Raw genomic sequence first — 9736 nt, forward strand, 5'->3', positions numbered from 1 at the left:
AAAACTCTAATTCAGATATTCACTCTTCCAATATCTAGAGCATGAAGAAAAAAATAAATCACTCAACAAATACTGGTCAGGAGGATGTATACATTATTTCTTTTGCGCGAGTACAGGCAATGTCTACGAACTGTTTAAATTGAAAGGGGACTGACGATTCATTAAGAATTACCACTCAAAATTTCTGTAGACCACCCATGAAAGATGCATTCTTATTTACTGTAGTAGAATTGAACTGTCAAAACTATGATTGACTTCTATAAATGTTTATAAATTTCAATGTAATATGACCCCTGCGATTTTTGCTGACCACCCTTGAAAGATGCAGCTTATTTGTAGTAGGCAAAATTGAACTATTATTGATTATTGTACTATTTTTTTTTTACTACACTTGGCATCGAGGGCCAGTTCCGTTACTGCAATCCCAAATGAAATATAACATTCTTTCATTGGGTTCGATTTAACTTTTGGTAACGTGGAAGACGCTCGTTGAAAGTCATTCTTCTGCAATTCCAAAAGTAACACAACACTCTTTCAATGGGTTCGATTTAACTTTTGGTAACGTGGATGAGGCTCGTTAAAAGTCCCTCTTCTGCAATCCCAAAAGAAACACAACACTCTTTTATTGGGTTCGATTTAACTTTTGGTAACATGGAAGACGCTCGTTAAAAGTCATTCTTCTACGATCTTGTCAGATACTAATCATACTTTCACTGGATGTAATTCAGACCCGTTACAATTATTTGATAGAAAACAAGATTGATGTTATAAACTTCAATTGAATTTAACTTACTAGTGATAAAAGAATTTTTACAGATTTTAGAATTTATTCAATTACTTTCATTTGAAATTTATTCAACAAGCGGATTCACTCATAATCATTGAATCTAATTTTTAAAACTTAATTTTATATTTCGCAATGCCAAAAATTCATTTTTTTTTATTATTATTACTTGTGACCTTAACGGCGATTGATTATAAAAACAAACAAGAGGATAAAGGAAAATCAAATAAAATAACTTCTCCCAATCCAGTAAAATAGAATGTCCGTTATTCGATTCCCAAGACAAAATCGAAAAACACGTTTTGTTGTTTACCAAAGAAAGAAAACGACTAGAAAAGTATTTGGGCTTAGGCAAACGTTTCCAAATATCGATCAGTTGGCAGCTTTTGGACAGATGCGAAAGTTGGACTTAATATAGTTAAGCAACGCTTGTTATTCCAAAACATTTCTTCCTTTGAAAATCGCACAATACGTGTGAAATTGTTGGCTTAACAACTTCATCTGTTGTTTTTATCCTTTCCGGGTGTTTCCTTTGTGTAAAACAGAATAAACAGATTTTACAAATATAGGTAAAAAGGATTCATACAAGAACTGATGTTGTTATGCTAAACTATATTAATATAGATAAAGGCATTTCCTTTTAATTAGATGTATCTATTTAAGTAATACAAAATCAATTTTCAGCTGGGATTGAAATAGTGAAGGAAAACCAATTATTCCAAAACATTTCATCCTTTGAAAATCACACAATACGTGAGAAATTGTTTTTTTTTTCCTTTTCGATGTTTCCTGCGAGTAAAACAGAATAAACATATTTTACAAATATAAATAAAAAGGATTACTGCAAGAAATTACATTGTTATGCTATAAATTATATTAATTGTAATATGGATATATCATTTTAAATAATACAAAATCAATTTTCGGCTGGGATTAAAATATTTAAGATCATTTAAGATCATATTTAAGATTATAGAATATTTAAGAATATTAAGATTATGCTATCAATAATATTCTGTAAAATCTGTTTTCGTTTCTCAGTGTTTCCCGTGTAGAAAAATGATTGATTGCAGGAATATTTCGATGTGAAAAACATAACTTAAGTTTCTTTTAAATATTTTTTTTTAATTTCATGGTAAACATATCCCTAATATTTTGAAAGAGTGATTGTTTCTAATATCGATGTATCAACCAATAGGATACAAAATACATTGGTAGATGATTGACTTTAAATAATTAAGAAATTAAGCTTTGGTATTTCTCGAAAAGAATTAGAGAGCTATCTATTTATTAATTCAAAAAAAAAAGAAACATGTAAGTACATGCAGTTAAAAATGCACACACAAATTGTTTCTTTTTTTGGTTTATAAATTATCCTAGTCAATAATAAGAGTATCTTCAAATTACAAAATAATTATCATACAAATGCGTGTGAAATATTGGCTCAACAATTACATTCAACGGTTTCGTTACTTTTACCCAATTTTAATTTCTCGGATATTCCTGTGCAGAAAATAGGATAAAAAGATTTATTTTACAAATGCTGATAAAAAGCTTACACAAAGAAGGATTAGATCTACTAAATATCATATCCACTTTCCTAATTGTCGAAAGGCTATCTAACTTTCAATTACAGCTTTTAAAGTAATATGAAGGTATTGCAAAGCTATTTACCTCTACAAAGTACAACTTTCACAGCGCCACCTAGTGACAACTGAGGAGCATTTCAATCTCGACATCATTTTTGACAATGATGCTAAGGATACAACGCTTAAAAAGTGTAATTTTCTTAGTGGTGTAACGTATCATAAGCTATATCAAGAACTATTCAGTTTTTCTTTTAAATAAAAACTTTTATCAATAAACACAAACATTAAGAAATATGCAATACCCGTAACGGGATAGTGAAAACATCATAAACAACTGGAAAACCCGTAACGGGATATAAGGAAACTCAAATTCCACAATAAAACTAATCTAAAAAGAATCAACAACTCTGTCGTTCTAAATATTGACTTCTAATTTAATCGTCTGCTTTTATTTTAAGTTTATCTCTTTATGCGTTTACTTTATTTTAATTATGATTTTGCAAACCCATTATTTCTTTAATATTTTTAGACTTTACAATCGTCTGCTTTTATAAATTCTTTAATATTTTTAAACTTTACAACTCCTCTCCCCTTGGAAGAACTTTTCCATAGAAAACAGGGGAAAAGTTTATTATGAACTTTTTTGTGTCCTCTAAAACTTTAGGTTGAAACCAATGCATTATGTTATAATCAAAACATTTCACTTTTAAATTTAAATTTTCTAATTGTCAAATTAAATGCAAGATACAATTTTTACATTAGAAGTGATGTACAATAATTAACTTTAAAACTTAAAATTTCTAAATTATTTTTAGACTCTTGCAGTAAACATTAATAGACAATTCACTTGTAACTCAATTTTGATATCAAAGTAAAATATTCGAAATAAAATTAGAATGTAAATAAATATTATAATTTAACTTCACACAAAATAAATACAAATTAACATAACTATTTACATATATACAACAATATCTAAAAACTGAAGCTAACCAGATTTTTTTTCAAAGTGCTTATTTTTTTTTCTTTGTATCACTAGTTTTTTAAATCCAAACAATATACTTAAAATTTTTAAGCTTCACATAATTAGATTCTACTCAATCTTGTTAATATTTATATGCATAAAAAATTAACATATTTAAGAACACTAGCACTTTTCTCTACAAACAAATTCGCTTAACACCTATGTTTCATTTTCAATATAATCATTTTTAAACACTTTCTTAAATTAAACTTAACTGGTTCAATTTCAAAAACTTCAATACATTTTTATTTTATATTTCCACTTTAATTAGAGCTTTAATTCAAACTTTAATAGCAACTACTTTCTTTACGAGTTAGTTTTTTAAAATAAATAAATCATACATATGAATAAGGAAATAAGACTAATCTGTATCAATATCAATAAGAAAAACAAACATTATTTACATATTCCTCCCCATCAATTAACTTTTGTCTAATTCAAATCAAGAACTTAAAGATACTCTACTGAGACAATCTGCATTCTTGTTCTTAGTACCAGCTCTATGCACAATTTTAAAATTAAACGGTTGTAATGCTAAAGCCCAACGCATAAGTCTGGCATTTGAACTAGCATTTGTTTTAAGCCAGGTTAGCGGGTGATGATCAGTCTGGATAGTAAACTTTTGCCCATCTAAATAGTGTCGTAATTTTTTGATGGCAAAAATTATACTGGCGCATTCTTTTTCCGTAGTACAATATTTTTTTTCGGACTCATTAAACTTTTTACTCAGATATATTATGGGGTGTTCATGGCCTTCATTATCTAGTTGTGTTAATACCACACCCATACCAATTTCCGAAGCATCTGTTTGCAAGATAAATTCCTTTTCATAGTTGGGAGAGAAGAGTATAGGTTGGCTCGTTAATTTTTCTTTTAGTTTCTTAAAGGCTTCTTCGCATTCAATCGTCCAGGTAATTTCTCCCTTTTTTGTTTTGCCTTTTAAAGTGTCTGTTAATGGTGCAACCAGAACAGAGAACATTGGTATATATCGACTGTAATAGCCCGCTAGTCCCAAAAATGCTCTGATCTCAGTTTTGGTCTTAGGTACAGGAAATTCGGCAACTGCTCGTGTTTTTATATCAGAGGGTTTTCTATAGCCTTGTCCGACAATATGTCCTAGATAAAGAACATGATCTTGCGCAAAACGGCATTTTGAAGGTTTCATTGTAAGTTCTGCTTCTTTGATACGCTGCAATACACAATTAAGATGTTCTAAATGAAGATCCCAGGTATCTGAGAAAATTGCTATATCATCAAGGTATGGCACTGCAAATTCTTCTAAACCCTTTAGTAGTCGTGCCATTAATTTGCTAAAAAAATAGGGGGCATTCTTCAACCCAAATGGAAGTCGTAATGGCCTATAAGTTCCGAAACTGGTAACAAAAGTAGCTAATCTTTGAGCGTTTGGACTAAGCTTAATTTGCCAATATCCCTTGGCGAAATCTAAAAGACTGATAAATTTTGCCTTGGCTACCTCTTCAACTCGGTCTTCTATGTTCGGAAGTGGGAAATATTGTGTTACCGTTATTTCGTTGAGACGACGGTAATCAATGCAGGGCCTTGGATCTTTATTTGGTGCTTCTACTAGGATCATAGGAGAAGTATAATCACTCTCACCTAAATCAATAATTTTTAAGTCCAACATTTTCTGTACTTCAGTTTTTAAAATTTCTGTTTGTCTGGGTGAAGTTCGGTAAGGCTTGGAAATAATTGGCTTATTTGTACTAAGTTGAATGTCATGCTCAATTAAGTTAGTTTTTCCTGGGTTATTTGAAAAACTTTTCGAATATCTTCTTAAAATATTCCTCAATTGGTTGATTTCATGTCCGTTAAGGCGATTATCTAGGTGACTGTCTTTAATCATTTCAGATACATCAAATTCATCTGGTGAAATATACACTTGTGGAAAGTCAATATCTTGTTCTAAAGATGAAGAATCGTTTTCTGCACATGATAGAAAATTAATTATTGCAGGCCGTTTATAATATGGTTTAAGCATATTTACGTGATAAATCTGTGAACTCTCTCTTTTTCCTGGAATATTCACTAAATAATTAGTTTCAGACATTTTGCTTTCTATCTTCCCCGGCCCAATCCATTGAGCAGACAATTTATTAGCTCTAGATGTAGCCAAAACAAGAACCAAATCTCCGGCACTAAACTCTCTCCTAATACTATTTTTATCGTAATACGATTTCCTTTTTAACGCTGCATCTTCCATCTTGTTAACTGCAATTTCTTGGCATCTTTTTAAACGGTTTATTAGGTGAAAAACGTATTCCGTCGCAGGAGATTCGTCTATTTCTCTTTTGGTCCACTGTTCATACAACAAAGTTTCAGGAGTACGCAAATTTTTTCCGTGTACTAACTCTGCTGGCGAAAATCCTGTACTTTCATGTGTTATAGTTCTCAAAGCCAAAAGGGCAAATGGTAAAAACTTCTCCCAGTCAGAACTAGACTCCAAACAAAGTACCCGTAAAATCCGCTTGATAGTTCTATGAAATCTTTCTACGGGATTCGACTGTGGGTGATGAACGGAACTATGCCGAACCTTTATGCCAAATCGATCAAAAAACTCAGTTGTTAGCATGCTCATAAAAGAAGTTCCTTGATCACATTGGACTTCTCGTGGGAAACCAGTTCTACAAAAAATATTAAGTAGGGCATCAGTCACCGACACAGATCCTATATCATTCACTGGGATTGCTTCTGGATATTTTGACGACATACAAATGGCCGTAATCAAGTATCTTTTTCCACTTGGCGTGGTGGGAAGAGGACCAACTGCATCAACGTTTAGTTTTGAGAATATTTCCTGTATGACCGGTACAATTTTTAAAGGAGCCTTTTTTTTATCATTTGGTTTCCCCGCTTTTTGACAACTATCGCAGGTTCGTACGAATTCTTCCATCTCTTTATAGCATTTTGGCCAAAAATAATATCGCGCCAATCTATCTTTGGATTTGGTTACACCAAGGTGTCCGGAAGTACTTTCATGACATAACTTTAAAATTCGGCTTCTAAATTTCTCAGGTATAACTAAAAGTTTTTTTTCTTCTCCTAATCGTCCTTCTTGGCATTTAAAAAGAAGTTTTCTTTCAACCAGATAGCGATGCTTACTGTTTTGATTCTGAATAACTTCTTCCACAGTTTTAAAAACTGATTTTAACTCGGCACTTTCCTGTTGAGCTTTAACGAATTCATCGTGATCTACCTGTATTAAAGAAAGTTCATCAGAGTTGGCATTTAGAGTTGGTAATATCTCTTCCATTTCTGAACTGACGGCATCCGTTTCTAAAACTGGCTCGTCATCTTTTTCATCTAAAATAATTTCTTGATTTTTATTATCTTGTTCGGAAGAGTTTTCGGTATCGTTCGAATTTTGTTGCTCATATTCTTCATTTTCTGCTTTTAAACGAGCTTGCGATCTGGTACTAACTGCGTTTAACTCTGAAATTTGCATTGGCGTCATTTGCAGATTTGGCAATCTAGCCGCTGTTCTATTCCCAAGGAGATATCGACCTTTATCCAACTCACTTCTAACCACAGCCGCTTTGGTTACAATGTTGCCAAACTGACCAGATAACGAAACTTTTGCTAATGGTAAACAAGTTGGGCCTTCATCTAATGGTTGTTGTACCCACACAGTTTCGCCAGTAAACATATCTGGAGTCACATATTTTCTGCATATGATATCAATAGTTGCACCTGAATCTCGAAGAACTGGCATCCTAATTCCATTTACTTTCGCCATAAGAGTGTACGGAGTTAGTAATTTGTCTTCTTCGTGTCCTGCTCCGATTCGATTAACTTGAGCGGGTGGCTTTTGGCACTTAAGCTTCGGGCACTGAGGTCGTAAGTGATTAGTAGATCCACATTCGTAACATTTTAAAGGCGTACGTCTATCAAATTGATCATAAATTGCTTGCTTGTACTCATATTTTCTTTTATTTTCTTCATTTCGGCTATTCTTTGAAGTAGCTCCCTGTGAATTTTTCCGTGTGGCATTTTCTTCTCGCCAATTGAATCTCCGATTTTCAGAATTTACCTGCAAGTCAATTCGTTTGCGACTTCCACGTACATTCTCGTACTCGTCAAGTATTTCTGCCAGCTTTGTAGATGAAGTTATTTTTGACCAAGTGTCTATAAAATGATCACGCACTTCATTGGGAACTCTTCGTTTAGTTTGATCAGTAACCATTAGATCCAGCAAGGTTTCAAAATCTTTTACTTCCAATCCTTGAACCCATTCGTTTAAATAGTTCCTTAATTCAAAAACGAAATCTTTCCAACTATTATCGAACTTCTTTTGGTGCTGAATAAATTTGATCCTAAATTTTTCTGGACTTAGCTTAAACCTCTTCATTAAAATTTCCTTAACATGATCATAGTTGTACGTTTGTTCTTCAGATTCTCTTGCTATTAATTTTGTTATGTCAGGTGAAAGAAAAGATAATAAATGAGTAACCCACTCTTCTTTTGGTATTTCTGCTCGTTTTGCTTGACGCTCAAAAATTACTAAATAAAGACTGATTTCATCTTCCTTAGGATCAAAATTCTGCATTAACTTATGAATATCTAACTTATTCCGCAGAGTAGTGCCAATATTTTGATTTGAAGGGCCACTTAATTGGGCACTAAGCCTTAATTTCTCGAGTTCAAATTGGCGTTCTTCTTGTTTTTGCCGTTCTTGGCGTAGTTTTTCTTCCTCTTCTTCTTGGCGTTTTCTTTCTTCTTTTTCTTCTTGGCGTTTTCTTTCTTCTTTTTCTTCTTGGCGTTTTCTTTCTTCTTTTTCTTCTTGGCGTTTTCTTTCTTCTTTTTCTTCTTGGCGTTTTCTTTCTTCTTTTTCTTCTTGGCGTTTTCTTTCTTCTTTTTCTTCTTGGCGTTTTCTTTCTTCTTTTTCTTCTTGGCGTTTTCTTTCTTCTTTTTCTTCTTGGCGTTTTCTTTCTTCTTTTTCTTCTTGGCGTTTTCTTTCTTCTTTTTCTTCTTGGCGTTTTCTTTCTTCTTTTTCTTCTTGGCGTTTTCTTTCTTCTTTTTCTTCTTGGCGTTTTCTTTCTTCTTTTTCTTCTTGGCGTTTTCTTTCTTCTTTTTCTTCTTGGCGTTTTCTTTCTTCTTTTTCTTCTTGGCGTTTTCTTTCTTCTTTTTCTTCTTGGCGTTTTCTTTCTTCTTTTTCGATACGATTTTCTTTAATTGCTTCTAATATTTCTTTAACTAGATTCACTTCGTAATTTTCAGATTTTTTTATAAGATTTATCAACTCACATACTGTAACATTTTCAATAATAGTTTCGCCCAATTCCTTGCATAATTCTACCAAATCACACTTTTTTGCTCGTCCCAAGAAAGCCATAAGGAATAATATTTGGAACACAATTCCTTTTAATCAAATGGTAAATCGATCCCGACGCTGCCACCAATTAAATATAGCTGTAACGTATCATAAGCTATATCAAGAACTGTTCAGTTTTTCTTTTAAATAAAAACTTTTATTAACAAACACAAACAGTAACAAATATACAGTACCCGTAACGGGATAGTGACAAGATCATAAACAACTAGAAAACCCGTAACGGGATATAAGGAAACTCAAATTTCACAATAAAACTAATCTGAAAAGAATCAACAACTCTGTCGTTCTAAATATTGACTTCTAATTTAATCGTCTGCTTTTATTTTAAGTTTATCTCTTTATGCGTTTACTTTATTTTAATTATGATTTTGCAAACCCATTATTTCTTTAATATTTTTAGACTTTACAATCGTCTGCTTTTATAAATTCTTTAATATTTTTAAACTTTACAGTGGTGTTGCATAGTAAAATGACAAAAGAATCTTAAAAAATAGTTATCAATAGATATTTTATTTTCAATGTTGTAACTTCGCTTAAGCTTCGAATAGTAATGTATATCGGGGTTACTACTATTTTTTTTTCCTTTCTAAGATCGTTTCTAGTAGTAACTCTGTTAATCCAGAAAAAAATCGATCGAGATTTTGCCAATCGATAAAAAAATAATGCGCGCTTCTAGCATTCTGCTATTAATATTAATGTACAAAAATCGCCGTTGTACTTAAATAGTTAAAATATGTTCAATTAGTCTAAACGCCTGAGAGTGAAGAAACTCCTTCATCTTGCTCCATTTCCTTAAATAAACGATATTTGTGTTAAATAAAAATATCTTAATAGCAAAAGTCCTGCCTTTTTCTGAAGTGGAAAAGTCCACGCCTAATCATGTGCTGACTTTTCCAGTTCTGAAACGGCCAATATATTACATTAGACAGCAATTCGAACTATTAAGACATGATCAGCAAAAGTCCAATTCGATCTAACGTCCAGCCTAT

General features: G+C 32.1%; 1 protein-coding gene across 1 annotated transcript; it reads right to left on the reverse strand.

Moving 5' to 3' along the window:
- Nucleotides 1-3264: 3264 nt before the first annotated feature.
- On the reverse strand, nucleotides 3265-8904 carry LOC139426037 (uncharacterized). The gene has a single exon (XM_071183478.1). The coding sequence runs from the start codon at nucleotides 8745-8747 to the stop codon at nucleotides 3840-3842; it is 4908 nt and encodes a 1635-aa protein (XP_071039579.1). The 5' UTR covers nucleotides 8748-8904; the 3' UTR covers nucleotides 3265-3839.
- Nucleotides 8905-9736: the final 832 nt, after the last annotated feature.

This window comes from Parasteatoda tepidariorum, chromosome 1, assembly GCF_043381705.1.
Source record: "Parasteatoda tepidariorum isolate YZ-2023 chromosome 1, CAS_Ptep_4.0, whole genome shotgun sequence".
In the NCBI taxonomy this organism is placed as follows: domain Eukaryota; kingdom Metazoa; phylum Arthropoda; class Arachnida; order Araneae; family Theridiidae; genus Parasteatoda; species Parasteatoda tepidariorum.

Excerpts from the sequence above, each read along its gene's own strand:
- LOC139426037 (XM_071183478.1), bottom strand. The coding sequence starts at position 8,747 with ATGGCTTTCTTGGGACGAGCAAAAAAGTGTGATTTGGTAGAATTATGC.